This window comes from Cordyceps militaris (genome assembly GCF_000225605.1).
Source record: "Cordyceps militaris CM01 unplaced genomic scaffold CCM_S00003, whole genome shotgun sequence".
In the NCBI taxonomy this organism is placed as follows: Eukaryota; Fungi; Ascomycota; class Sordariomycetes; order Hypocreales; family Cordycipitaceae; genus Cordyceps; species Cordyceps militaris.
In genome coordinates this window covers 633604-658690 of record NW_006271971.1, presented here as the reverse complement: position 1 = coordinate 658690, position 25087 = coordinate 633604, and the positions used below count along the sequence as shown (strand labels likewise).

General features: G+C 56.4%; 13 protein-coding genes across 13 annotated transcripts; 8 read left to right on the top strand and 5 right to left on the bottom strand.

The window, feature by feature from the left end:
• Window positions 1-689: 689 nt before the first annotated feature.
• On the bottom strand, window positions 690-1890 carry CCM_03821 (Sec14 cytosolic factor; the record flags this gene model as incomplete). Its single annotated transcript, XM_006668969.1, has 4 exons — window positions 690-1334; window positions 1408-1531; window positions 1606-1655; window positions 1723-1890. The coding sequence occupies 4 exons, from the start codon at window positions 1888-1890 to the stop codon at window positions 690-692; spliced, it is 987 nt and encodes a 328-aa protein (XP_006669032.1).
• A 160-nt stretch (window positions 1891-2050) lies between these two features.
• CCM_03820 (uncharacterized protein) lies at window positions 2051-2990 on the top strand (the record flags this gene model as incomplete). The annotated part of the gene is made up of 4 exons (XM_006668968.1): window positions 2051-2110; window positions 2558-2591; window positions 2666-2785; window positions 2863-2990. 4 exons carry the CDS (start codon window positions 2051-2053, stop codon window positions 2988-2990), a joined length of 342 nt encoding a protein of 113 aa, XP_006669031.1.
• A 771-nt stretch (window positions 2991-3761) lies between these two features.
• Window positions 3762-5904, bottom strand: CCM_03819 (lactose permease; the record flags this gene model as incomplete). Its single annotated transcript, XM_006668967.1, has 5 exons — window positions 3762-4382; window positions 4437-4800; window positions 4856-5270; window positions 5321-5616; window positions 5711-5904. The coding sequence occupies 5 exons, from the start codon at window positions 5902-5904 to the stop codon at window positions 3762-3764; spliced, it is 1890 nt and encodes a 629-aa protein (XP_006669030.1).
• A 560-nt stretch (window positions 5905-6464) lies between these two features.
• CCM_03818 (Fungal specific transcription factor) lies at window positions 6465-8132 on the top strand (the record flags this gene model as incomplete). Its single annotated transcript, XM_006668966.1, has 2 exons — window positions 6465-7107; window positions 7183-8132. 2 exons carry the CDS (start codon window positions 6465-6467, stop codon window positions 8130-8132), a joined length of 1593 nt encoding a protein of 530 aa, XP_006669029.1.
• A 633-nt stretch (window positions 8133-8765) lies between these two features.
• CCM_03817 (Glycoside hydrolase family 2, TIM barrel) lies at window positions 8766-12169 on the top strand (the record flags this gene model as incomplete). The annotated part of the gene is made up of 3 exons (XM_006668965.1): window positions 8766-10183; window positions 10239-10855; window positions 10902-12169. The coding sequence occupies 3 exons, from the start codon at window positions 8766-8768 to the stop codon at window positions 12167-12169; spliced, it is 3303 nt and encodes a 1100-aa protein (XP_006669028.1).
• A 303-nt stretch (window positions 12170-12472) lies between these two features.
• Window positions 12473-13714, top strand: CCM_03816 (YagE family protein; the record flags this gene model as incomplete). The annotated part of the gene is made up of 1 exon (XM_006668964.1): window positions 12473-13714. The coding sequence occupies one exon, from the start codon at window positions 12473-12475 to the stop codon at window positions 13712-13714; it is 1242 nt and encodes a 413-aa protein (XP_006669027.1).
• A 555-nt stretch (window positions 13715-14269) lies between these two features.
• CCM_03815 (uncharacterized protein) lies at window positions 14270-16971 on the bottom strand (the record flags this gene model as incomplete). Its single annotated transcript, XM_006668963.1, has 2 exons — window positions 14270-16625; window positions 16745-16971. 2 exons carry the CDS (start codon window positions 16969-16971, stop codon window positions 14270-14272), a joined length of 2583 nt encoding a protein of 860 aa, XP_006669026.1.
• A 264-nt stretch (window positions 16972-17235) lies between these two features.
• CCM_03814 (uncharacterized protein) lies at window positions 17236-17661 on the bottom strand (the record flags this gene model as incomplete). Its single annotated transcript, XM_006668962.1, has 2 exons — window positions 17236-17545; window positions 17630-17661. The coding sequence occupies 2 exons, from the start codon at window positions 17659-17661 to the stop codon at window positions 17236-17238; spliced, it is 342 nt and encodes a 113-aa protein (XP_006669025.1).
• A 267-nt stretch (window positions 17662-17928) lies between these two features.
• On the bottom strand, window positions 17929-19248 carry CCM_03813 (vacuolar protease A precursor; the record flags this gene model as incomplete). The annotated part of the gene is made up of 3 exons (XM_006668961.1): window positions 17929-18863; window positions 18916-19069; window positions 19150-19248. 3 exons carry the CDS (start codon window positions 19246-19248, stop codon window positions 17929-17931), a joined length of 1188 nt encoding a protein of 395 aa, XP_006669024.1.
• Window positions 19249-19698: 450 nt separating this feature from the next.
• Window positions 19699-20122, top strand: CCM_03812 (uncharacterized protein; the record flags this gene model as incomplete). The annotated part of the gene is made up of 3 exons (XM_006668960.1): window positions 19699-19734; window positions 19791-19886; window positions 19946-20122. The coding sequence occupies 3 exons, from the start codon at window positions 19699-19701 to the stop codon at window positions 20120-20122; spliced, it is 309 nt and encodes a 102-aa protein (XP_006669023.1).
• A 1807-nt stretch (window positions 20123-21929) lies between these two features.
• CCM_03811 (uncharacterized protein) lies at window positions 21930-22208 on the top strand (the record flags this gene model as incomplete). The annotated part of the gene is made up of 2 exons (XM_006668959.1): window positions 21930-21971; window positions 22098-22208. 2 exons carry the CDS (start codon window positions 21930-21932, stop codon window positions 22206-22208), a joined length of 153 nt encoding a protein of 50 aa, XP_006669022.1.
• Window positions 22209-22788: 580 nt separating this feature from the next.
• Window positions 22789-23953, top strand: CCM_03810 (uncharacterized protein; the record flags this gene model as incomplete). Its single annotated transcript, XM_006668958.1, has 5 exons — window positions 22789-22823; window positions 22938-23061; window positions 23158-23167; window positions 23591-23692; window positions 23757-23953. The coding sequence occupies 5 exons, from the start codon at window positions 22789-22791 to the stop codon at window positions 23951-23953; spliced, it is 468 nt and encodes a 155-aa protein (XP_006669021.1).
• A 14-nt stretch (window positions 23954-23967) lies between these two features.
• CCM_03809 (WSC domain-containing protein) lies at window positions 23968-24882 on the top strand (the record flags this gene model as incomplete). The annotated part of the gene is made up of 2 exons (XM_006668957.1): window positions 23968-24816; window positions 24868-24882. 2 exons carry the CDS (start codon window positions 23968-23970, stop codon window positions 24880-24882), a joined length of 864 nt encoding a protein of 287 aa, XP_006669020.1.
• Window positions 24883-25087: the final 205 nt, after the last annotated feature.

Genomic DNA, 25087 nt, shown 5'->3' with positions numbered 1-25087 from the left:
GTGCCGTCGCCGCCCTGGGCAGGCTCAAGAGGGATATGCCGAGCGTCGTGGCCAAGATGGAGCGCGCGCGCGTGGCGGGCGAGTATGTGCGCGATGCGCGGTGATACTGCTCTCGGCCCGAGGCTTGATACGACGTTATGATGTATTTTTTTTTTTTGCTTTCTGATTTCTGAATTTCACGGTGCATGAGCTGGGCCGACAGGCTGCGTGAGGCAGTTTATCTGGGCGTCTTTTGGCGATATTTCAAAGTCAAACATGTACATACGCGAGATCACTGGAAATATGGACCTGAACTTGAGACCAGTCCTTCTGTATTCTGCTAGACAATGTTTCTAAATGCCAAAACAGTAGAATCTTATCCCATTCTATCCGGTTCGCTGGGTAATTGTTGAAATATTCTTCTACTCCGTTTTTTCCTTTTGTCCCATCGAAAGTATCCTTATTTAAAAAGCAGACAAGTCTGGAAACTGGACCGAGAAATCAAAGAACCCCTACTTTGGTTTTGTTTTTCGTGTACCAACCCGACATCACACCGTCCGACACCATGATGTCTATACACACCACACAGCCCCTTCACCAAGGCTAGTCAACTTTATTACCACTGCTCGCTAAGCCGATAAACATACAACACAACTCCGTCTTAATGCCAATGGATCAATGTCAAGTCAAGATTCTGCACTGCCAAGCACTTACGCCGTGGCAGCGGCAGCAATCTTGTCCTCGTCGACCGGCGCAGCGACGGCAACCTTCTCGTTGTCAGCGGCCTTGGTAATGGTCGAAGGCTCGTTGCTAACGGCCGTCTCCCACTTGGCGGGACGAGCCCACTCCGCCTCCTTCCAAGGGCCCGTGTCGCTGTTCTCGCAGCCGCCGGGGCACTCGCAGGTACCCCCAAATTCCTTGGGCAGGGAATCGGCAGGTACGTGCTTGAGCAGCTCGCTCTTGTAGCCGCCACCGAGAATGTGAATCTTCTTGACGGTGACGGGGTCCAGCCAGCCCTTGACGACGCTCCACACGGTCGAGAAGCCCCAGGGGGCGTTGATGAGGAACAGCTTGCCCAGGCGCTCGGGGTAGTAGTTTTGCGAAATGACCGACGCCTGTTTAACGTACGAGTAAACAGACGGGACCTTGGTCAGCGTCACGCCCTTGAGGTCCATGACGGTGCAGCATGTCTCCACGAGGTTGTCGACTTTGCGCGAGCACGCCGGCAGGCGGGGGTCGGCGAGGCGCTCGTACTCCACGGCCAGGTTGTGCAACATGCGCTCACCGCTAGTGATCTTGTACATGGCCGTCAGGTCGATGCCGCCAAGCGTTTCAATGTAGATGGGGCGGCCATCCTAGGCATGGTTGTTAGTATTTATTTGTCATGCAGCTGTGAAAGCGACAGCGGGGGCGAGCAAAAAGACCTACATTGTCCGTCTTGTGGTAGAATTGCTGGTAGTATTTTTGAATGTCGGCCTTCTCGGGGTAGTCCCAGGAAGCAATCGTGTTGTCGAGATCGGTCTCCTTTCGCCACTTTTCGGTGTCGACGAACCTGAGGTTGGTGTCAGTTAAAGCCAGGAGAAATGACCCGGGTCCTTGTTACAAAGACCTGGATAGGAGACTCACATCTGCTTGGCGAGGGCAACATCAAACTTACGAGCGCGGAGGAAGCGCAGCTGAAAGGAGTTGTTAGACGCTGGTTTTAATCGACGCATGCAATACGTCATAAGTGTGCATACACACCAGAGTCAACGTGTCAAGACGTTCCGTCAAGCCCTCGGCCTCGAGCATCATGCGCAGCTGATGGACCTGAGCAATCTGGCCGGCGTCCAGGTGGCCGGCGTGGCCATTCTGGGCCTCCTTGGCCACGTAGGGGAAGTCGTAGTGGTCGTATTTGGCGTCGAGATCCATGGTGGGGGACGGAAGGGATGGACGAGAGGGAATCGAGTGTAATGATGCAGAGGGGTAGGAGAAAGACGAATAGGCAACGAAGAGCCGTAGAGATGGTGGATGGCTTGAGGAGAAAGAACGGGGGGTGTTCCAAAAGAAAAGGGTTGGGAACGAGAAGAAGATGAAGGATTCGAAAAGGAGATTTGGAGAAGAGGCGGAGCGAGAGGCCAGCCCAACATTAGTGTGTCGTGTCTGCGCCTTGGTCGTCTAATTCGTCCTGGACCTCTCCACCTATCACGTGGGGTAGCCGCCGAAAATATATACTACAAATACAAATTAGTTACGATAATAGAGTTTTTAGAAGGACAGAGATGAATATATACGATATTAAAAAAAATTATATCTACTTTTTATAATTTGGTTTAAAAAAATTAGAGAGAGCTTTACTTTTTAATTCTAAGTACTAACTCTAATTTTTGACGACAAGTAACCTTCTTGGTTATATTTTAGAGACATACGTCTCATTTAAACCCTCAGCCTATCGTGCTACCCTCCCACTTGCCGGAAAGGGTGGATACAGCATCAAGATACAGCAGGCCTACTAGTTCGCTTTGCTTGTCGATTCTCAATCAACGAATGGGCAGAAGTATCAATAATGATAATACAGAGTACTCCGTACCCTTCATAGATTTACCTGGTCGTTACATTCCACGGACGAAGGTGTAACTAGTGACAACGCGTCGGCGACCCCTGCTTACTAAATTAGCGCGTCAGGGGTCAGGGGTATTTTCCTAAGCCTTCCCCAACAACCCCAAGGAGCACAACGGCGCCATCTCCATCACCAGTCTTTTTCACTGGGAGGGAAAATATGAAGAGGATCTTGGCACTTGCACTAGCATATTACCTTCGACGATGAGTCCGTATTGACTGAGTAAGCCCATCTCTCGCTTCCGTCGTGCTCCGGGTTTAATATTTCACGATTCCAGCAATCAGATATTCAACATGACCATCCCGTCTGTGTCTACCAAGCTGTCGGCCAGGATGCCGACACCGTAAGGAAGCTGACTGACGACAGCGCCATTCCGCTAGCGTCGCCGTTTTCCAAGTTGACCAAAGTATAGCTCCCCGATACATCTCTCCTTACCAACGCACTATGCTAAGTCTGTTTGAATACTGCCCCGAAGTGACCTCGACGGCGCTTTCCGGCACGTCTGGTCATGGCTGGCACAGCTACACCGACCCGCTGCTTGTCGCGTTGTGCGAGAGCGCAATATAAACTGGGACGCAAACACGAGCGACTATCTTTGGCAGACCAGCTTGGTCACTGCGACACCGACCCCTGGGATCAATGACTTGTATCTCTTGTTGGAATATGTTGGGGACTGTTTTTCGGTCGAAACAGACTCTGTTTTGTATCAAGCGGTCCAATATACCAGCTACACTGCAGCAAAGCTGGGTCGCACAAGGCGTGCCCGCGATGCTTGTTCCAGGCTGCTAGGCACGTGCCCAATACTTGCACTTACACTTTGCGCGAGTTTTGCGTCGACCTTTTATGCCCGATACCGGCATCTAGATGACACGAGCAGAACTTTGCAAATCTACATGAAACAAAGTAGCAGGCTGTCCAGAGAGCGCGCCAAGGGAACAAACTCACCACCATCAGCTATGTCATCACCCCATTTCCCACTCCCCATAAAACAACTACGCCGCAGCCTCATCGGGAGATGCTCCTCTGTAAGGAGCGGATCGGGAGAACACTCTGCCACAAAGTCTAGTCACCCGTCAACTGAAGATCACGCTCTCATTCAAGCACAGGTGGTCCAAAATGTAATGCTGGTCAGATTCAACACTCGCAAACGCAAAGTCTATTCGAGATGATTCGTATGACGTCACTAAACACCATCAACAATTCCCACGACGCGGCTGCTCTCATCCAATTCGATGTTTGTCTTGGCAATGCTAGCCTTGACGGGGTTCTTGGCCTCGAACACGTCCTTGAGCTCCTCGAGCGTCTTGCCAGCCGTCTCCACAAAGAAGATGTAAATGACAGCCATTTCGACACAGATCCAACCAATATAGACAAGGTACAACTTCCAGCCGAGCTTTTGGATCCCGACGCTGATGCCATACGTATTCACCACCATGGCAACGTTGAGGAAGAGAAAGTTGAGCCCAGAGCCCTTGGCACGCGTGCGGTTCTCGAGGCACTCGACGGCGTAGAGCGTCTGCAGAGGCGTGAAGCCCCAGGCGAAGCAGAAGCCGAAGACGTAGATGGACGCGATCACGGCGTAGGCCAGGCTGCTGTTGTCGGCTGTCTGCGCTGTGAAGGCGGTCAGCAGGCAGTAGGAGAGGAGCGCTCCCGTGAGGCCGCCGAGCATCATGGTGCGGCGGCCGAGCTTGTCCAGTAAGGAGGCACCCCAGACGGCGCCGAGCAGGGAGAAGATGGGGTTTATGGCGTTGAGAAGCAGCTGCTTGTTTGTGTCGGTGATGCCGGCCTGTACAATCATTTCTGGCTATAAACAGTGTAAGTCACTTGTAGTCTAATAAAGTTGATGAATAGCACTCACCATGAAGTAGGACACCACATTGTTGCCGCTCCACTGGCCAATAAAGGCCATGCCAATGACCATGCCCAGGCGATAGCGCGCCGCTCGCGTGTTGGCCAGCTCCCGGAAATCCCACCAGGCATTCTCATCCTTTGTCAGGTTGTTCGTCTCGACGATTTCGTTGTACTCGAGCGTCGGGATCGCCGAGTTGGCGTCGCCGTCTCCGTGATACTTGATCAGGATCGCGAGCGCCTCGTCCGCGCGGTCGTGAGCAACCAGCCACCGCGGCGATTCGGGAAAGAAGAGGATCAGGACCATGACCACCGCAGGAAGGCCGGCCTGCACCAGCGTTGGGACTCTCCACGCCCACGAGGACTGCAGATGCCTATGAGCCGAGTCAGCAACATTGCGTCTATACAAGAACGCCGTATGTGGCTTACACGTTGGACCCGTAGCTGGTCCATCCGGCCAGGATGTTGCCCAGCCACCAGAAATTATTGTACATGCCGGCCATGAAGCCGCGGTAGGCCGGGTGCGCGAGCTCGACCGTGTACGCCGGCCCGGCGGCGCTGGCAATGGCCGCGCCGAAGCCGAGCACGAAGCGGCCGCTGATGAACTGGCTGAGCGAGTGCGCGGAGCCCTGCACGGCGGTGCCGACGAGCACGACGAGGCAGCCGACGAAGATGCAGAGGCGACGCCCGTAGCCGTCGGCGAGCAGGCCGCAGAACGGAAAGGCGGCCACCTGCCCCAGGTTGTAGATGATGAAGATGATGCCGGTGGTGGATCCGGCGCCGACCAGCCCAAAGGACTCCTGGTAGGGCTTCATGGCGTTGATGCTTCCCATCAGAGAGCTATCTAAAGGTGTGTTAGATCTGGGGGTACATGTTTAGGGTAGGGAAGCATACCAAACCCGTTCATGGTCGAGACGAGATACCCAACGGCCATGATAAAGTACAGCTGCAGCATGTTTTTGGACAGCAGCTGCGGTTTTTGGTTCGCAATGGCTGCTGCGAGAGCGACAGAGCCGGTGGCCATGGTAGTGACGTTGCCCGTCATCTTTTCATCGGCCACGCTCTCATCATGGACGGTTTGTGTCTTGTGTCCCTCGTTTGCCATTTGTGCTATATGTGTTTCTGCAAAGGTGATGATGCCCGAGGCCTGTAGGGGTTGGGGTTCAACAAACGGCGAGGCGAGCGACGGGCTGCATTATAAACTTGTCGCCCTTTCCAAGCTCCAGCTCAGCCAGAACGGCATGTTTGAGTCTGGGGTTGCCAGAGTTCCCCGGGTTTTTTTACCCCGCTGCCGATGAGGCGGACTTTGACAAGGGGGAAGCGGCTATTGATTTTTGTATTACTTGACTCGTGGGAACTCGGGGCTTGTTGACCGAGATACTGTCCGAGATGCCAGCGGCAAATGTCTGCGAGGCGGAGAGTTGTCTGTAGATGGGAAAGTCGGCTTGGTAGCGACGTCTGTTCGACGAACGAGCCATGGCGGCGGGATTCAGGAGGGATTTTATTTGTACTGATTGGCTTGGCTTGATCAGGCTGGGGTCTAATTCTACTGGTTACCTTGGCTTGATCAGGTTGGGGGTCTTCAACGTACACAGCACGCCGGGCTGGGTCTAGATGCATATGCACCCCACATCCCCAGAGGACGCTAAACCGAGTTCTATTTGGCGGGGAACCACGTGTAGCAATTTTTATGAATTATTGTGGTGCGAATAGGTTTAGTCGGTTCATCCGTTAATCCGTTAATCCGCTCACCTGCTTCCAACGGCGTCCATTGGGTCAACTAGCAAGCACAGACAAACAGGTTGCATCAGCATCCTGCAGCATACACTTGAGATTGCCGTCACGTGTATCCATAGGGCTCTTTGTTATACCCCAGGCAGGCCGCCTTCCTGCGAACCCTTCAGCCGCAGCTGAAGCCCCAGTTCTCGCAGGCTGGCAGGGGGGGCTTAGTTGGTTCGGCGGCTTCGGCCTCGCCCCCAACAAATGAAGCCCAAATCGGCATGTGAGACCTGCAGGTAACATTGTCCCCGAAACCGACATGTACTGGTTGACCTCGTTCTGCACAAAGCTCACACATGGCCATCGCAGGACCCGTCGCAGAAAATGCATCCGCTCGCAGCAGGGCCTCACCTGCGACTACTGCGCCGCGCGCGGCCTCGACTGCCACCTCAGCGCCGAGACGGTGTTCCAGTCCGACGGCTACGAGACGATTGTGCCGTGGCGGTCGCACGCGCTGACGCACAAGTCCAAGCTGCTGCCGCCGACCGACCTCTGCCTCGAGCTCATCCACCTCTACTTCCGCTACGTGCACGTCTCGTTCCACGTGCTCTTCCACAAGCCGTCCTTCCTCGACGCCTACGCCCGCGGCTCGCTGCCGCGCATCCTGCTGCTGGCCGTCATGGGCCTCGCCGCGCGCTTCGCCCGCCACGCGAGCCTGGCCGCCACCCCGCCCAGGGAGCGCGGACGCCGCTTCGTCAAGGAGGCCGAGCGGCTGCTCGACCTCCACGACATGTCGCTGACGACGATCCAGGCCTGCCTGATGCTCGGCGCCGCGGCCGTGGTGGAGGGCGGCCGGGCTACCGAGTCCGTCTACTTTAGCATCGCGTGCCGCACCGCGCTGCTGATTGACCTGCCAAACATTGCTGCGCCGACGCTTGTTGAAGAGGAAGTCAACCGAAGAGGTGAGTCGCTGTAGAGTGGTGCCGTTCAAGGTGTGTGTAAAAGTGTTCAAAGTACTCTTGGACTAAGAGAAGTAGTTTGGTGGACCGTCTACGAAACGGATACCTGGTCGTCCACCGCGGTCCGGCTGCCCAAAATGATGCCGTTTCGCAATATACCCTTGCCAATGGCCGAAGATGTATTCCTCGGACTCCCCCTCACGCAGCCGGCAGTGGCATCGCCAGACTCCCACCGCCCCGTGGCAGATCAGCTACCAGTTCCGTCCCCAGACTCGTTGATTGCGCAGGCCATGACCATTGGCTTCACGCTCTCGAAAATCGACCAGATCAATTCTCGCGCGGCTTCCGGGCTCGTCAAGTACGTTGATCTCATCCAAGAAGTAGACTGCATCTGGCGGGAACTGCACCGCTGGCACTCCAACCTACCCGCCAACCTGGTCAACACGCCAGACAACATTGTCTACTGGTCCAGCAAGAACCAGGGAAACTTGTTCGTCTTCCTCCACATGAACTACTACCACCTCTGCCAGCTGCTATTCTACCAGTTCATCTACCATAGCGCCCACGACAAGGAGTGTCCTCCGCTCGCCCTCGAGTTCGCCGCCCGGTGCCGCGACGCCTCCTCGCAGCTGTGCGAGCTCCTGCACGCGGCCAGCGCGTCGCCGCACACGGAGCTTCTCAACTCGCTTGTCGGGCACGTGCTGACCATTGCCTCGACCGTGCAGCTGCACATCCTGCTGTTCGGCGAGAAGGACGCCGAGACGCAGAATGCGCGGCGGCTGCTGGAGCGCAACTTTGCGCTGCTCACCCGTCTGGAAGTGTACTGGCCGTGCCTCGATATCTCGTTTGCGCGGCTGGAGGCGTTTCATGAGGCGTGCGCGCGCTTCCAAGACGGCTCGCAGTTCCGCATGGATCAATGGATGCTCACGTTTCTGCTCGAGTTTGCGACGGCGGTTCCGAGGAACAGAACGGCGGAGAGCAACACCGTTTCGCACAACTCATGGCGCAATATCCTCGGCGGGCGCTAATTTGTTGCCTTGGTAATTGTTATGCTGCTTTCTAGTGCAAGCATGTGCATTTTCTGTAAACCTTCACTGCCATAAATATCATAATCCAGTAGATGGAGCTAGTTAATATCCTGTGCCCCGGGTAATTCGGTCATATATAGTACAAATATGTGCATTTCCTGTAAACCGTCACTGCCATGGCTTGTCTAACTATCAAATGCAGTAGATGGTAGCCCATCTCAACTGCCCAACCATTCCTCCCCGAAACACCCTCCCTCGTCGGTAATTAGTCCCCCGAAGTATTCCATGTCCATGCAAAGTGGCGCTCATGGCGCCGGATCGACGCTCCACAGAACAATTGTCCGGCGCTGAGTAGCGGGAAGCGGGCGGGATACGATGCGGGATATAGGCGGGGAAAGGTCCAACATGATTGGTGTATTCATTACTGCCGAGGAATAGAGTCCATGTCTTGTTGGCGAATCATCATTTATTGGAGACAATTCTGGATATCGAATTTATGTCGCTGGCACTTAACTACTTGTGCCATTTCAAATGGCTGTCCTCTGTCAGACGTGACTTGCAACCTTGACAGCCAAACCACTTACTCACAACACTGTGTTTCCTCACTCAGATGCTCCCGACACATCTATCATAATGGTAGAGAAACGCGAGGATCAGAGTCGTGAGATGTGTTCCGGACACCACGAAGCCGACCAAGAGGGTAGGCCCGACTACGCCAACGAGGCAGTGTTTCGACGCAACACGCTGCCGCCGCGGTCCTACTGGCTGCCCAGCACAGCGCTGTGTCTCAACGGGACGTGGCGGTTCGACTACGCCGGCAGCCCGCTGGAAGCGCCCGACGCGGCCCGTTGCCGACCGGAAACGTGGCCCGCGATCCCGGTCCCGGCGCACTGGCAGCTCCACGGCTACGGCCGGCCCCAGTACACCAACATTGTGTACCCGTTTCCCGTGAACCCGCCGCACGTGCCGGACGAGAATCCCACCGGCGCGTACGCCAAGTCGTTCGCGGTGCCGGCGGAGTGGGACGCCGACGCGCAGCTGCGGCTGCGGTTCGACGGCGTGGACAGCGCGTACCATGTCTGGCTCAACGGGCAGCTTGTTGGGTATGCGCAGGGAAGCCGCAATGCGGCCGAGTTTGACGTTTCTTCGCTTGCGCGCCGCGATGCGGTGAATGAGCTTTTGGTGCGCGTGTATCAGTGGTCCGATGGCTCGTACATCGAGGACCAGGATCAGTGGTGGCTGTCAGGTAGGCGTGCCCAGAGCCATGTCCATTCCTTGATGGCTCGACAGGCGCTGACAATGGCAGGTATATTTCGTGACGTCCATCTTCTCGCATTCCCTGCCAGATGCAGATTGGAGGATTTTTTTATCCGCGGCGATCTAGACTCTGCGTACCAGCATGGAATATTGCACGTGACGGCTGATGTACACTGTCCCCCGGGCGGTACCATTTCTGTCACTCTGCGAGAACAAGTCAAAAACGGTGCCGCGGTCATCTGCCACCGAGTGCAAGATGTCGCTCCGCTCACCGACAAGGTCGAGTTCCTCATTGAGGTCGAGAATCCATCCAAGTGGACTGCCGAGACCCCCTACCTGTACCAAGTCGACATTGAACTGACTTCAGGAGGCGAGTCCGCGCGCGTCACTCATGCTGCCGGCTTCCGAACGGTGGAACTCAAGGACGGGCTGATCAAGGTCAACGGCAAGGCCATCCGGTTCCGGGGCGTGAACCGCCACGATCACCACCCGCGATTCGGCCGTGCCGTACCGACCGAGTTCATCCGGCGCGACCTCGTGCTCATGAAGAAGCACAACATCAACGCGCTGCGCTGCGCCCACTACCCGTCGCACCCGGCCCTCTACAGCCTGGCCGATGAGATTGGGCTGTGGGTCATGGACGAGGCCGATCTGGAATGCCACGGGTTCGCCGAAGTCGTCGCCGACAACACGGCCGAGTGGGACGGCAGCGAGGCCGCCTACCAGCAGCTGGTGACGACGGTATCCGGGGCCGCGCGCACATATCTGAGCGACAACCCCTCCTGGACCGCCGCGTACCTGGACCGCCGCGTACCTGGACCGCCTCACGCAGCTCGTGCACCGGGACAGGAACCACCCGTGCGTCGTCGTCTGGTCGCTCGGGAACGAGTCCTTTTGCGGCCGGAACCTCGTGGCCATGTACCAGGCGTGCAAGCGGCTCGATCCCAGCCGCCTGGTGCACTACGAGGGCGACACCGACATGGGCACCACCGACATGCACTCGTACATGTATCCGGCGCTCGACGCTCTCGTCCGCCGAGCGCTGACAAAGGGCGTCGGCGACGACGGGACGGCGGACAGGCCGCTGATCCTGTGCGAGTATGCGCACGCAATGGGCAACGGTCCGGGACTGCTGGAAGACTACGAAGACGTGTTTCGCCAGCATCCGCGTGTCCAGGGCGGTTTCGTCTGGGAGTGGGCGAACCACGGCCTGGAAACGCAGGCACCGGACGGGGAAACGTTTCACGCGTACGGCGGCGATTTTGGCGAGGCGGTGCATGATGGCACCTTTGTCATGGACGGGCTCTGCAACAGCGAGCACGAGCCGATGCCTGGACTGGTCGAGCTGAAAAAGGCCTATTCGGCAGTGTCGTTTGAGCTCGCTGGTAGAAGCCTTGCCATCGAAAACCGGCATGATTTCGTGGGCCTAGAGCTCTTTGAACTGACAGTCCATCTCCAAGAGCTTGGTCAGAGGTACGTCATAGAATCACCACAAGCTCTTACACGTTGCAGTAGTGACCACTACTAACCTGTCAACTGAATGTAGCACGAAATTGCTCGTCACCCATACCATTCCCTTCCCCCCCATCGCCGCTGGCACCACAGCAGCCGTACCACTCCCCAGCGCCCTGTTCGACCACGTTTCCGATTCCGAGCTGCTTCTGACGGCCAGCCTGACTCTATCCCAATCCACCGTCTGGGCCGACCGCGGACACGAAGTCGCCTTTTTCCAGCACGTCGTCTCGGCCGCCCAGCCGTACTTTGCGCGTGCCCTCGCCGCGCCGTGCCCCGCGCCACGCATCGACAAGTCGAGCCACTCGTGGACGATTACGACTTCCAAGTCGACGTTTGAGTTTAGCCGCGTGCGCGGGCTTCTGCGCAGCTGGCGCTCCAGCTCTGGCTCGCTGCTCGCCGAGGCCGCGCCGCACCAGGGCGCGCTGACACCGGGGTTTTGGCGCGCGCCGACGGACAATGACGTGCGCGCGGCGCTGCCTCACTGGCGGGCGTGTGGCGTGGACCGTATGGCAAGTCAGCTGCGCCACATGAGCCTGGAGACGGGAGACGGCGGCACCGGCGTCGTCACGCTCACGACGCAGACCTTTATCGGGCCCGTATCGCTCGGCTGGGGCTGGCCGGCCACCACGGTCTACCAGATGCCGCCGGACGGGTCCGCCATGTCCGTCTTCGTCTCGCTCGGGGCCCCCGTCGGCGCCGCCGCCCCGACGCACCTCCCGCGCACGGGTCTGGATCTGGCCGTGCCGCTGCGCCTCCAGCAGCGCGTGGACTGGTGCGGGCGCGGCCCGGGCGAGTCGTACCCGGACAAGAAGCTCGGCCAGCGCATCGGCGTGTGGAGCGTGGACGGCGTTGACCGGCTGCAGACGGCGTATGATGTGCCGCAGGAAAACGGCAATCGTACGGACACGCGGTGGGTGCGGCTGCGTGCTACGGACCAGCAGGCCGCGACGGCCCTCTGCGCGACGAGAATCAGCAGCGCGTTTCCATTTGGGGCTGGTGGAGGCGTCGCTGCCGCGCAGGACGACACGAGACTGCCAACGCCCGCCGAGCTCTTCAATTTTACTGCGACCAGACACACGGCGGAAATGCTGGAAAAGGCGGCGCATCCGTACGAGCTTACGGAAGAAGAGTACGTGTTGCTTCGATTAGATGCGGCCGTTACTGGTCTCGGCACCGCTGCTTGCGGACCTGGACCCCGAGAAGAGTTTCTGGTACGGCCTGGAAAGACCAGTTATGGGTTTGTCTTGGAGCTAGAACAGCCTTGAGCAGGATTGCAGTGCAATACGGGACTCGTTATGTCGATGAATGAATAAAATGATGAATCAGGGTTCGATGCGAAAGTGAAGCGGCCTTGCCCAGACGATGGCTCCAGTAATGTAATGCAAAAACATTGTCGTAGCTAAATGTGTAGATTGTGTAGATGTAAAGTACAACAGGTAATCAAAGGGTAGGCTGTTCCTGGTTGCGGTCTGAGGCATCTCCACTCCAAACCATCCATTCTCAAAAACCATGCCACTTGCACGCTCAACGTCCGTCCCTCACGGCACCGGCGCCGAACATCACCCACCATGCGCTCCTCTCCCTGGCGCATCTCTCTGCACCAAGCCGCCCGCCTCATGAGCGGCAGCCGCCTCGCGCTGAGCCGCCCTCCCCCGCGGCTCTTCCACCAGAGCGCGTCCGAGTGCCTCCCTCGCCAGCGCAGCTTCTTCACCTCGAACCCGTATCTCTCCCGCGACGACCCGTCCGCCGAGCCTGCCTCCCTGGCACCCCCGTCGTCGTCACCCGCAAAACGCAAGCCCGCGCGCGCCACCACCGCCGCCGCCGCCAAAACCTCGCTCCGGCGCGTCGCCCTCATCGCGCAGCACCCCGAGCACAACACCACCACCACCAGCGGCCAGCAACCCCCCGCCGCCGCCACCGACTACTCCACCGTCGTCAGCGCCGTCTGCCTCGCCGAGGGCTTCCACATGCCGACCGTGCTCTCCATCCTCTCCTCCGGCTTTGACATGGACCCCGACGGCACCGGCTTCGACGCGAGCGAGGTCGTGCACGCGCGCACCGGCGGCGGCGGCGACGTCTTCGTCTTTCCCTCGGGCACGCTCGTCACCTGGGCCGTCGCCCCCGGCCCCGCCGCCGACCTAGCGCAGCAGCTGCTGCCGGCCGCCGAGGACGTGCACCCGTTGGTGCTGCGCGAGGCCGAGGACCTCGACTTCACGCGCGACGCGGCGCGCGCAACGAGCGTGCTGCGCGGCGACGTCATCGTGCTCGGCAGCAGCAGCAGCAGCCGCCTCGGCACGACGCTCGCGCAGATTGCCTTCTCGTCGGGGCTGGCGCGCAGCACCAAGCTCGGCGTGCTGGAGACGGCGCTGGCGTCGTACTTTGAGAGCACCCGGGCCGTGCCGGCGCTGCTCGCCGCCGGCGGCCGCCGCCACGTGCCGCTCAGCCGGCGCTTCATCCTGCGCAAGACGGGCGAGCTGCTCGCCCTGCGCGCCCGCCTCAACCACTACTCGGAGCTCACCGACGCCCTCCCGGACCTGTTCTGGGACAGCCGCTCCGAGCTCGGGCTCGACGGCTACTACGAGCAGGTCGGCCGCGCGCTCGATGTTGGCGTCCGCATCCGCGCCCTCAACCAGAAGATGGACTATGCGCAGGAGATTGCGACGGTGCTGCGCGAGATGGCCAGTGAGCGGCACGGGACCAGGCTCGAGTGGATCATCATCGCCCTCATTGCTGTCGAGGTCGGCTTTGAGATGCGCCATATTGTGCGCGAGTGGACGCACGAGCATGGCTCCGGCGGCGTGACTGTATAATCAACATGTGCATATCTGGCGTTTGGATAGACTTGATGGATTTTATGATACCCTACGCAATTTACGACATGTTTCACTGCTTGATCTAAAAAGAAATCACTGCCATTCATACTCGTAAAGCTTCCAAAAAGGCCATGACGGGCAGCTCCATGCCTCACTCATGCAATACACACGAGACCACGAATACAAAGAAATCGCCAAAGGCATTCCATTAAACAAATATCCTCTCTCTGTCGACTGGCCCCATCAACTTGTATAACAACAAAACAAGACGAGAGAAATAACGCCATTCCAATCAGCCTAGAACAAAATAACAAGACTTTCATAAAGAAATCTGTTTCCCTTGGTTTCCCCCCCGAGGTTGTGAATACGCCTGAATTTTTAATTCCCTCCTAGTCCTTCTCCATTTCCTCTTCTTCTCTTCTTTGTATAAAGCACCATTGTAATAGTGTTGCCGAAAAAAAAGAAAGGCCCCCCTCCTCTCCCATCAAAATGCAAATAAGACGGTATCCATTTTTGTTACAAGAAACACGTTCCAGAGCCGCACCAGCTTTATTACTGCGGCGGCGCCTGAGCGGCGGTGCCAGGAATGGGAGGCACAGGCACGGGCGTCACCTTGTGCGGAGGCAGCACCGGGGTGCTGGCCCTCTGCCCAGTTGGTGTCTGTGGCTTCGACTGGTTGGCGATGCTCGCGCGGGCAGCCGTCAGGGCGGCGTTGGAGAAGCCTCCGGGCTGGCCGCCAGCGGCGACGCGCGCCTTGGCCTGCTCCAGGATGCGCTGCTGCTGCGCCTCGGAAATCACCGTGTGGTAACCCGTGAGGCCGGGCGACTGGCTGTACCCCGCCGGCTGGTTCGCGACGGGCGCGTACCGTACAGCTCCTTGACCGGCCGGGCCGGGTTGGGGGGTTGGGGTTGCGAACCGCTGCTGAGTCTGCATGTTAGGAGACTGGCTGTACATTTGCCTCTGCTGCTGCGCCTGAGGGTGCGGGCCGTGCTGTTGAGGTGTACCGTTTGTATACCCCGGATAATTAGCCTGTGGTACGACACCCTGCTGCTGCGGGGGCTGGTATTGCTGGTAGGTTGCCGTGTTGGGCAGGCCCGACTGCACCTGTGGTGTCTGGGCAAACTGCTGTCGTTGTTGGTTTGCGTATTGCGGCATGTTCTGGTGTCCGTATGGTGTCTGGGCTTTAGCCAGCTGCGTAGCGTATTGATTAGCCGCGTAACCGTTTGGCCGAGTGTACTGGTTAGGCTGCGTCGGACGAGGCTGCTGCGGTGTCGCATTACGCTGCGGCAGGAAGCCATGCTGGGAGCCTGGTCGATAATATTGCTGCGGCTGTGGTGTGCGGCCAGGTGTGCCATATTGCGCGGCGGCCGCGTACTGGGTTGCATATTGCCCTCCAGTGCTCGGGGTACGCTGCGGTGGCTGGCGAGCGCTCTGGACAACTTGTTGTTGCTGTTGCTGTTGTTGCTGGTGCTGTTGAGCTCGGAGGCGAGCTTGTACACCAGCTTCGTCCTCCTCCATGGTGCCGTGGTAGTCGTCAGTACGTACTTGTACTTTAGTGCTGATGAGAAGATCATCTAACTGATCTCCGTTTAACTTGGCAACAGCAAAGGGCGGTAGCGTTTTGATGATCAGTGCCAGTTGAGATTTGAGAACCTCGTACGTGAGCACCTCGTCCTCAGACGGCTCTGGGCCCGAGGTGGCCAGCATGTCGCCGGTGACGGGGTCGGTAGACTGTCTGTTCTGCGAGTTGGGCAAGGTAAGATTACGGATGCGCTGGTAGGATGCCAATGTCTCGATCAGATCCGAGACTTCTCCAAGAATATCGTCGGCATCCTCGTCTGCCTTGCTTTGGGTGCCCATCACCTCGTCTAATGAGGGGTCAACGGCTGTCTCGTCCCAGTGATCAATGGCATCCTGGATGGCAGCCTCGTCAATCTCATCAGCCGCAGATATGGATGTCGCTTCCTTATTTTGCTTGTCTCCGTAGTAGTCGGCATCCAGCATGCGTTCAAAAATTTGTTGGCCGGAGCGCTGCCACCAGATGCGGCCAGCGACGCTCGAGGGCACAACGGCGGCCGAGTCATCCTTGCAAGGCGCAAAGGTAGAAAAGGCGCCGCGGAAGAGTGACTCGACCTCTGACATTTCGAGTTCGCTCATCGATGGCTTCTTTCCGGCCAAGCTTTCGGCGCGTTCGCGCTGCTTCGGCACGGCTTGGTACGAGGGAATGGCGTTGCTGTAATCGAGATAGTATCCGGAGGACAGCTTCGTATTGAAGTAGCAATTGGTACGCGCATTTGTCGGCTCCGGGTGGTAAAAGTCTATCGCGGTCCCCTTTGCTTGTGACTTTGGTTGCTTGGGAGGGTTCAGAGGCGGCAAGGGGCGCTGGGATCCAAACAGCTCCCCGAGCGTCCGCGTTGGCACCTGCTGGTTGGATCTGGTAATGGTTGTGATGGACACACCCGGTGGCAGAGCCATGTCAGCCAAATCGATATCCTTGGAAGCGGGTAGACTGGAAAATAATCTCCGTTCTTGCGGCGCGAAGCCGACGATAGACAGAACCGATGAGCCCTCTTGGAAGGCGGTTTCCGGGTCCGCCTGAGGTTCCGCTTTGACCTGGGGATATGCTCTCTCCTGCGCGGCGTACTTGAGGGCCTTGCGTTTGAATTCCCTCAGACGCACAGCCTCCTTGGGGTTCTCCGATGGATCGACATCTTTCAAGGCCTCGTTGACGGCTACGGCGACGTCGGCGGCGACATCGTCGATGGTCTGGTAGGATTTGGCGGCAAACTTGTCGCTGATGGTGGAGCGCGTCGAAGGTTCGCTGGATTTTTGGCGCTTGATTTGAGGCTCTTCGTCTGTTTGAATTTCGGGTAGTACACGCGTCAGGATCGCCTTGTCGATATCGAGCCTGATTGCGGATGTGTTAGCTGCGATGCAAATGACAGTATATGACAAGCTGCGGTGCTAGAGGAAAGATCATGCCCAGACGATGGCAAGTGTCGCGTTGGGAAAAGAAATGGCACGTACCTAGTCAGAACCTGAAGGTAATACTTGAGTAGTTCTTCTGAATTTTTCCCCTCCCAGTCGTCGGATGCAGTCGTCGTCTCCTGCTGTTGGGCGGGCGCCTCGCCGCCGTCGTCGTCGCGTTTCCGCTTGCCAGGGACAGACAGCTGCGAGTGGTCGCTGGGGGGGTCGGGCGATGCCGACGACGCGCCGTTGGCAGGCGCGAGCGGCACGGGCGAGGGCTGCGCCATGATTGTAGTGTCGATCTGTCACGTCTCTCGCGATGGGCGAATGCAGCCGCGGGGTGGTGGTGGCGGCTCTCGAGTGCTGGTTTGTCGCGATACGCGGTTTTCCGGTAGGGGAACAAGAGGGAAAAGAAAGTGGATTGGGGGTGCAACGCCAAACCTTTTTTATCAAGAGCGCGCGCGTTCGGCGGGCGAGATTCAATTCGCAAAGCAGCCCGAAAAAAAAGAAAAGGGCCCGGTGCATTCGATGGGACCGGGAATTCAATGAATTTAATCAAAGGGATTGGGAAGGGCAATGGAAAAAACGCAAGTTGCCAGGTTGCGTCGGCTCTCGATGGGGGAAAGACTGCTAACTAGGTAGGTGTCGGTAGAGGCCAAGCCAGCCAACCAGCCCGTCTGCCGCTTTGCGCTGCCTGAAAGGCTAAAATTACCCCCACGTGACTTGCTGCTGTTCCCTTGCGCCCGCAGCGTTGCACCATCTGCAGCCTGGAGATACGGGTGTTCCAAGGAATTGTCTGAGCGGTTTTTTGTCTTGTTGTTTTTTTCCTCTTCTCTGTCGAGATCATGACCATCGTTGGGGCTACGCTAGCTTGTAGCTCTCACAAATTTGAGCCATCTCGCAGCCGTTAGCTCTTAAATGGCAACACAAAGCCGCATAAATCACCTAGAGGCTAGCTCCCCGGTTGCCTCCAGCATGTTACAGGTCCAGCTCCACTGTTGCTGTTGTACTTATTATTTATTATCACTACCTACACGAACGAATGCGTCACTGCTGTACTACTCATTCATGACACATCATAAGGTGAAGCGGACTGTATTTGAAGGTACCTCGTATGGTGTACATAAAAGACTGTAAACAAACTGAGCAGTCGGACGCTATAGTCTCCTCCCTCTAAGCGTTCATTACCCGACCAAATGGTCTGCCATCCCACTATACCCGTCACTCAAGCCATGCTCAAGCATCTACTTAGCCCTGGCAAGACCAACGGCGTTCTTGTTGAGGTCATAGACGCTGTAGTAGCGGCGGAGGAAAGCATCGCCAAGGATGGCCAGAGGACCAGCTGGCGGGGGCATATCCAGAGGAGTAAAGGTAGAAACACAGCTACCACCAAGCTCCAGAATGTAGTCGGTAGCGGGCAGGGTGTAGTTAGAGCCGGCAAGGGTAAAGGTGATGTCGGGAAGCTTGTCGCGTGCGGCGCAGTCAATTGTGTACTGGCCGCCGAAGCCCTTCTTGGCACCAATCTCCTTGTTGAGAAGCTCAGCAAGGTCGCTAGGAAGAGTGTTGAGCGACGTGCCAGTGTCCAGGATGACACCGGTGTTCTCGAGCTCAGCAACCTCTTTGCCAAACGCAATGGCGTCAAAGTCGACCTCCCAGTAAGCCTTGCGGCGAAGGGGAAGGTACTCAATCTTGCCCTCGTAGTGGTTCTTGTCCACGCCGCCGAAGACGGCCTCGCTCCCCTCCTCTTCAGATCCAAGGTAGAAGGCAAAGACAGGCTCGTCAAGAAGCTTTTGCTTGATCATCTGATAGAAAGGGGGGACCATATGGTTTACGGAGATTGTATCGTAGCCAAGACCCAGAATACCATCGAAGCGGCCAAACGCAAAGGCCAAGCCAGGTTCGTTGGTGGCCTCAGCAAAGTCGGTGTTCTTGATGGTGAGGTCACCAATGCGGACAACGTCATTGGAGACGTAGCCAGTCAGACTGCCAGAGCCGTAGTGGATCTCAAAATCGGAGCCGTTCTTCTTGTACGTGGAAGAGGACGACGAGTCATATGTAGAGTGAAGGAAGCAAGCAATGCTGCTGCACGACTGGGAGGGAACCCAGAGGTTGGAGGAACCAGTGTCCAGGACAACCTTGAAGGTTTGAGGCGGAGTGCCAATGGTGATCTCGGAGAAGTCTAGGAGCTGTTAGAATCGTTCCGAGCTGGTGCAGCTTTCATGACCACTTACACTGAGCGTTGGCAAAGTTGGATACGGGCACGAGATGGCCGTTCTTGGACTCGGCAACCTTGGCGTTGAAGATGATGTCGGCACGGCTGGCAGGGCGGGCACCAAGGTACTTTTGGCCCAGCTGCTGAGCCTGAGCCTCGAAAGAAGCACCGACCTGCGAGCAAAAAAAGTCAGCATTTTCTATCCGCGACGCATAATTCTCATCAATAGCGGCAGGAGAGGGGGCCAACGCACCAACTGCTCAGCGAGCGGAATCTTTTGGAGCTTCATCTTGTGAATTCCGGCGTGGGCGGATCCGGCGAGGACGGCCGCGGCGATCAGGGCGCTCTTCATGATGGGCAAGCGGATGATCGGGGGACGTAGAGGGGCGATTCGGCGACTTGTTTACAGTGTGAATAATTCTCGATGCAACGACCGAGAATGACGATGGAAAGAGGATGTTTTTGGAGGAGGAGGTTGACAGCTGCCTTGTTGTTGTAGGAGGATGGAGGAGCATGACGCAGCTGGGGGATTGGGTGGGCCCGGTGTCGTTATCGATGGCAGGCTGGTTGCGTCTCGTGCCCAAAGTGCTGAGGACGGGTCGGAGCTTGCGTGCGCCACCAGAGCTGCCTACAGCGATGAGCCAACCACTCAAGCTACAATAATTTGGGTGCTTTGCCTACGACGTTCGAAAGTATTACCGCTCCAGCTGGCCTGTTCAAGCGATTCAAGAACAATCTGGAGACGCACGGAACAGAGCAGCAGCCGAGACCAAAGTGCCGCATTATTGCTCAGCCGACCACAATGCAGCAAAAACACAATTCGCCGCCGTCTTCCGAGGTACTTTTGCCACCGCCCAAGCTTGGTGGCTGGCAAGGTACCTAACCTGTAGTAAGCTCCTCAGCCCCCAGCCTGCCGTGGCGGCTTTCCCCTCACGCCTGCGACCTGCATATCCGGGTAACTACCATGCCCAGGCACCGTCCAACAAGGTGGTGTGCTCGTAATGACCACCAGTTGTGAGGCCGCCAGAGCGTTGCCAACAAATTAATAGGCTCTATCTCAATCGGGCGCCATCGCAAATGCGCCTGGTAACGTGCTAGTTATTCCGAGCCGGCCGAGGAAAATCATCAATCGCGCAATGGTCGCAAAGGCCTCCGGCGCTGAAACCGGGGCTGTTGCGGGAGCGTTCCAAGACAACACACAGCGATTTCTCGTAGCAGCCATGTAGCCTATCAACCTCAGCCAGCTTGATTGCGGGCGCGTCAAGAACTGGCCCGAAAGGCTTGGTTAAGGTACTCTGGCGCCCAGAGAGGAAGTTGGGGGATTAATGGACTTGACGACTTGAATAATCATTGTTGGCGCTGATAGTTTCGCCTGACAATCGCAGGATGGGCGCAAACAAGAGGGCCTCTCGGGCCGTTGCGCTACAATCCAATTTCGTTGTTGTACGGAGTAATACATGTTTGATTCGGTCCCTCCGCAGACGCGCACGAATGAGCGCTGCTCAGGAGGCCATGAGTAACTACAGTATCAGTAGACCATCGATGCAACCTGGTTCGAATTCATCCCTTCAGAGCAACGAGGCAGAGGCACGGCCTAGAGATGGAGCGCATGGCAGGTAGCAAACAAGTTATTATCAGCATTACGCGGATGTCAGTCTCAACAAATGAGCAATTGCCGCGTTTCCAAGCACGTCAATCGGTCCAAGGAACTCGGCCAGTAGACCAAGTCCGACATAATTGGGCCATCCAATGCGGCGCACTTTCAACATTCAAAGTTCGAATACCGGACGAGCCGAAACAGCAGCATTATTAGTTGGCAGGAAACCACCAACGAAGAAAGTAGGGTTGGTTGCGCAATCATTCCCATACCGGTCCGGCGAGTGAGTGAATAGTTAGAGGATCAAGCCTTGTCAGACACGGCCTGCTGAGTAGACTTTGACTCAGTTATCGAGATGACGGGGAATTGAGTCCGGAATAATAAGGCCAAGGCGTGTTCCAGTCGATTCCGACCGCTGAGCAGTCATCGTTACTCCTTTCTTTTTCCTGGCTGGCTGTCCATACTGAGATGCGGCTCGGCGTTGGATCTCTGAGACACTCGGCGACCACTGGGGTGGCTGGTAAATATATAGAGTTTGCAGTCAATAGTATGCCATGTACAATTACACTATGGATATGTTTATCATGCCGGACAACTATTGCAAGGCTCCTCTCGGTCGCTCGTATTCACTCTGCCAAGGGACAAAGAAGGTACTCTTTGTCGTGATCCACCCACCCAGACGCATGGTTACCTTATTATTAGAGAGGGTCTTTTGTTTACTCGGTAGCGATATCAGTCAAGGACCTTGCAAGGCTAAATCGTCCACATGATAAGTGAGCCTTGCGGTAAATGAAGTCCCGTCAAAACGTGAAGCATCGGCATCGGCGGGTTGGAATTACTGGTATAGCGGCAGATCTCTCGTTGGTGAACTACATAGATACAGGTGGCGGACAGTTGAGTTCGTGGTGACGCTTCCTAACGAAGCGAGAACAATTGTCTCAGGCTTTTGCAACATTGGCGCAGATGAAGGCACTTTCGTGCCAGGGGATGGCTGCATCCACGCACAGTTGAAGTAAACGATGCACTGTGCGCGAACTGGCGGTGTCACTTTATGCCGGATGAATGCAGGTTACAGTGGGTTGCATAAAAGGCTGTCGATCCTATGCACATCCGTACACACAAAAAGGCTTCATAAGCTGGCGCACATTCCCACGCACGCAGGTGGCAATGCGCAGTGCGCAATATCGGGGCCCGATCCTGGCGGGCGAACAAGCTTTTGTGCCTGAATCCTGAATGATTAGTCTGCACTCCGTAGCGGGAGTGCAAATAGTGCGTTTCAGAAAGCGCAGGAGGTTGATGAGGAGGTGTTGTCGAGTCCCCTTTCTTTTCACCGAGACTTTTTAGTTACGTGTATTTGTACTTTACTGCAATAACTGTTGAAGAGGCCTTGTCAGCACATTGCGGATGCACGTTGGCAGGCCGCAGGTTCATTAACTATGAATTTCAAATTTATTGCAAGTCGGTTCGCAATAGTTACTGTACGTGTTTGGTGGTACTCGAGGTGAACGAATGGACAGGTAACCGGATGTACCAATACAAAGCATTCATCAGCAGGATGACCTTTTGTTACGCGCTGGGTGTCACCGTGTGACACAGTGTGACAGTGCGAGGCATGTCGATCTCCGACGCGCAGACACATGTGTCCAGTGGACCAGGCTCTCGAGCAAGATGCATATTCCAGTGCCCAGCGCTGGAACCCGGGCGCCACCGTATGATATTTTGCATCGGTGGGTGGCTGTGCGGGATAGTTTGTATGTCCAGTAGTTACAATCAGGGACGGCCAAGAAGATGGTCGGTTTTTGTTACGGGGTAAAAGTGCTGAGCGTGTATTATTAGCAAACAAAGCCAGTGGGCGAAGCGTTGGCATTTTAATTGCGGTGGAGCCGTGGCGGTGATTTGAGATGAGTAGCGAACAGCCTGGAAGTAACTATTGATAGCTTCAATCAGGCACTCGCTGTATTAGGTTGTGTTGATCACGCACCGTCGCAAGGTAGTAACAGAGTGATTTGTCGGCACTGCGTTTGCGACAGCGAGCTCGAGATAGAATCATCGGCACTATACTCCGTAGTCCGTACGGATACTCAAGATACTATTACATCACGTTTGTAACTGTTTGTACGGTGTTATTAGTACTCAGTTCGTAACTTATTAGGGACATGGCACAGGGCTGTGCCGGGAGTTGAGTGCGCACTGTGTAAACCCTGCGCATCGAATAAAGTACGAGGCCCATATCCACCGTCAGCCAGCATCCCTTGTGTTCCGCGGACACCCACAGGGTCGAAAACAAAAGCAACAATGGGATTCGACATTGAGGAACTCTTCGAAACGCGGTGCTAGAATGTAGATGTTGTATTAGGTATTAGTGAATAAAAGCTTGTAACTTATCGAGTACTCCGTACCTCCTGTCTGCCTGCCAGGTAACGTGGTGGCCAATAGGCGCGTAGCATTCCAAGAGGCGGCGACAGACAGCGTGATTGCCCCAAGCCCACTGCGCCGTGCCTTGGACCGCTCGCCCAGCGGGACGGGAATCACAGGCACGTCAAGGTACCTGGCTTCTTGCTGAAGCCTGTTTGATGTTCTGGACCTGTCGCTGTATCCAGTTTTTGGTGCGCCGGTGTTGCTGGCCTGCAGTAGCGTCCATCTGTCTTGATGGATGACGGCTAGTTACCTGGTGGTAGGTAACCATTATTACCACCTTACTTGACCAGAGCGCAGAGCGAGTCCAGGGGCACAGTACATCTCACACTGTCCAAGCTCAGCAAGTTTTTAGTGTGCAAATCTGCTGTGCCCCTGGCCTTTGCTCAGCTCAGTGTACCAGCTGGTACCTGACCTTGGTACCTCGTGCTAGTACCGCCCCTCGAAAAAATCCCTGCTGCCTCCGCCTCCGCCCACCCCCCCCCATTGCCCATCGCTCGCTCACCTTCTCCCCTTTCAACAAAACAACCGAACGCCCTCAAGTCACTCATTCTGCGTTCCAGCGCTCATCGTCCCCGTTGTCTTTGTCGCTCACTTCCTTCCTTTGATCCATCACCCTTTGTTCAGCCGGATCATTCCTCTCTTCTTCTATCTAACTTCTTTTTCTTCTCTTCTTTCCCAGTCGTCGCCTTGGACCATTCTTGTCCCTTTTTTGACATTCGATTCGACGTTGTCGGCCCCTGGAATTTTTTGCAACGGTCGGCCCTTCGTCCCAAAAGCAACGGTAAAAGCAGGAGGCTTTTTCTGCAAGCACCAAACGTCTCGCACACATCCCGAGACACACAAAGAAGTAGCCGCCACTTCAACACGACTTGGCTCTCCCACATCCTGTGCCTCGCCATACGCCGCGAGAAATCAAATCGAACCGAACCGCGCCTTGAACGAGCGCGAACCCAACTCAGGCCGAGCCCAAGCGCGACGCCTTACTGCTTCTTCGCATATTTGCGCTGAGCGGCCACGATTCCTCGCTCTATTCGCTCCTTGACACTCAACGACAAGATGAGGTCTGCCATCACCCTTGCCCTACCCGCCATGGCTGCTCTCGGTGCCACCGCCAACACCCACGCCAACCTGCACCATGTTCGCGCTCCCATGCCCATTGAGACTGGTATGCCCCGTACTGGCACGCCCACGCTTAATGGCTGCTACTCAAGCTTTGGTAACATGACCAAGATTGAGATTGATACCAAATACCTCTCCAACGGCTCGTGCGGCAAGGCTTGCACAGACAGCAAGAATACCGTTGCCGCCGTCGCGGCTCAGGCTTGCTACTGCGGCACCGTGTACCCACCAAAGAAGGACGTTATCGATGCGTCAAAGTGTGATTACGGTTGCAATGGCTTCGGTGAGGAAATGTGCGGCAGTATCTCAGGCGCCTATTCGGTTCTCAACCTAGGTGTTGTCCTCGCTCCTGGATACTACAGTGATGCCTCTTCTTCTTCTTCTTCTTCCCCGTCTCCGACACCCACTTCGGGCAGCTCTTCGGCAGCATCGACGTCCACCGGTGCCGCAACGGGCTCGCCGGACTCGTCGACTGGGAAACCCGAAAAATCTGGCGGCGGTCCCAACACCGCTGCTATCGCTGCCGGTGTCGTTGTTGGTGTTGTGGTCGCTGCGGCTATCATCGGAGCCATTATCTTCTTCATTCGCCGAAAGCGCAACGCTGAGATTGAGGAAGAGCACCGCCGCAATGCTGCTGTCAATGCCTTCATCAGCGGATCCAAGCCTCCCAGCACGGCTGGCGGCATCTCCATCACGGACTCGCGCCTGGACCCTGTCATGGCTCATCGTCGCCTGAGTGACGGCAGCATTGCCGATAACCAGGATTACTCTCGCAAGATTCTCCGGGTGCGTTGTATTCAGTCGCATGTGCCAAATACGTTGCTAATATTTTAGTAGGTTACCAACGCATAAGCTCAACCTTGTAACGTCCCCACGAGCAGACGTCTCCGATTTAATACTGCAACTTAACTTATTTTCCATCTTGTCACTGGCATTCACGGCGTTTTCAGGTTTGCTGCTTATGGCCATTGGTGGATCCAGTGGTCGATGAACAGGCGGCGTTTCGTCACTCCTTACAGTTTTTGCTTATTTTTTGTACTCTTTTTAACCTCATCAC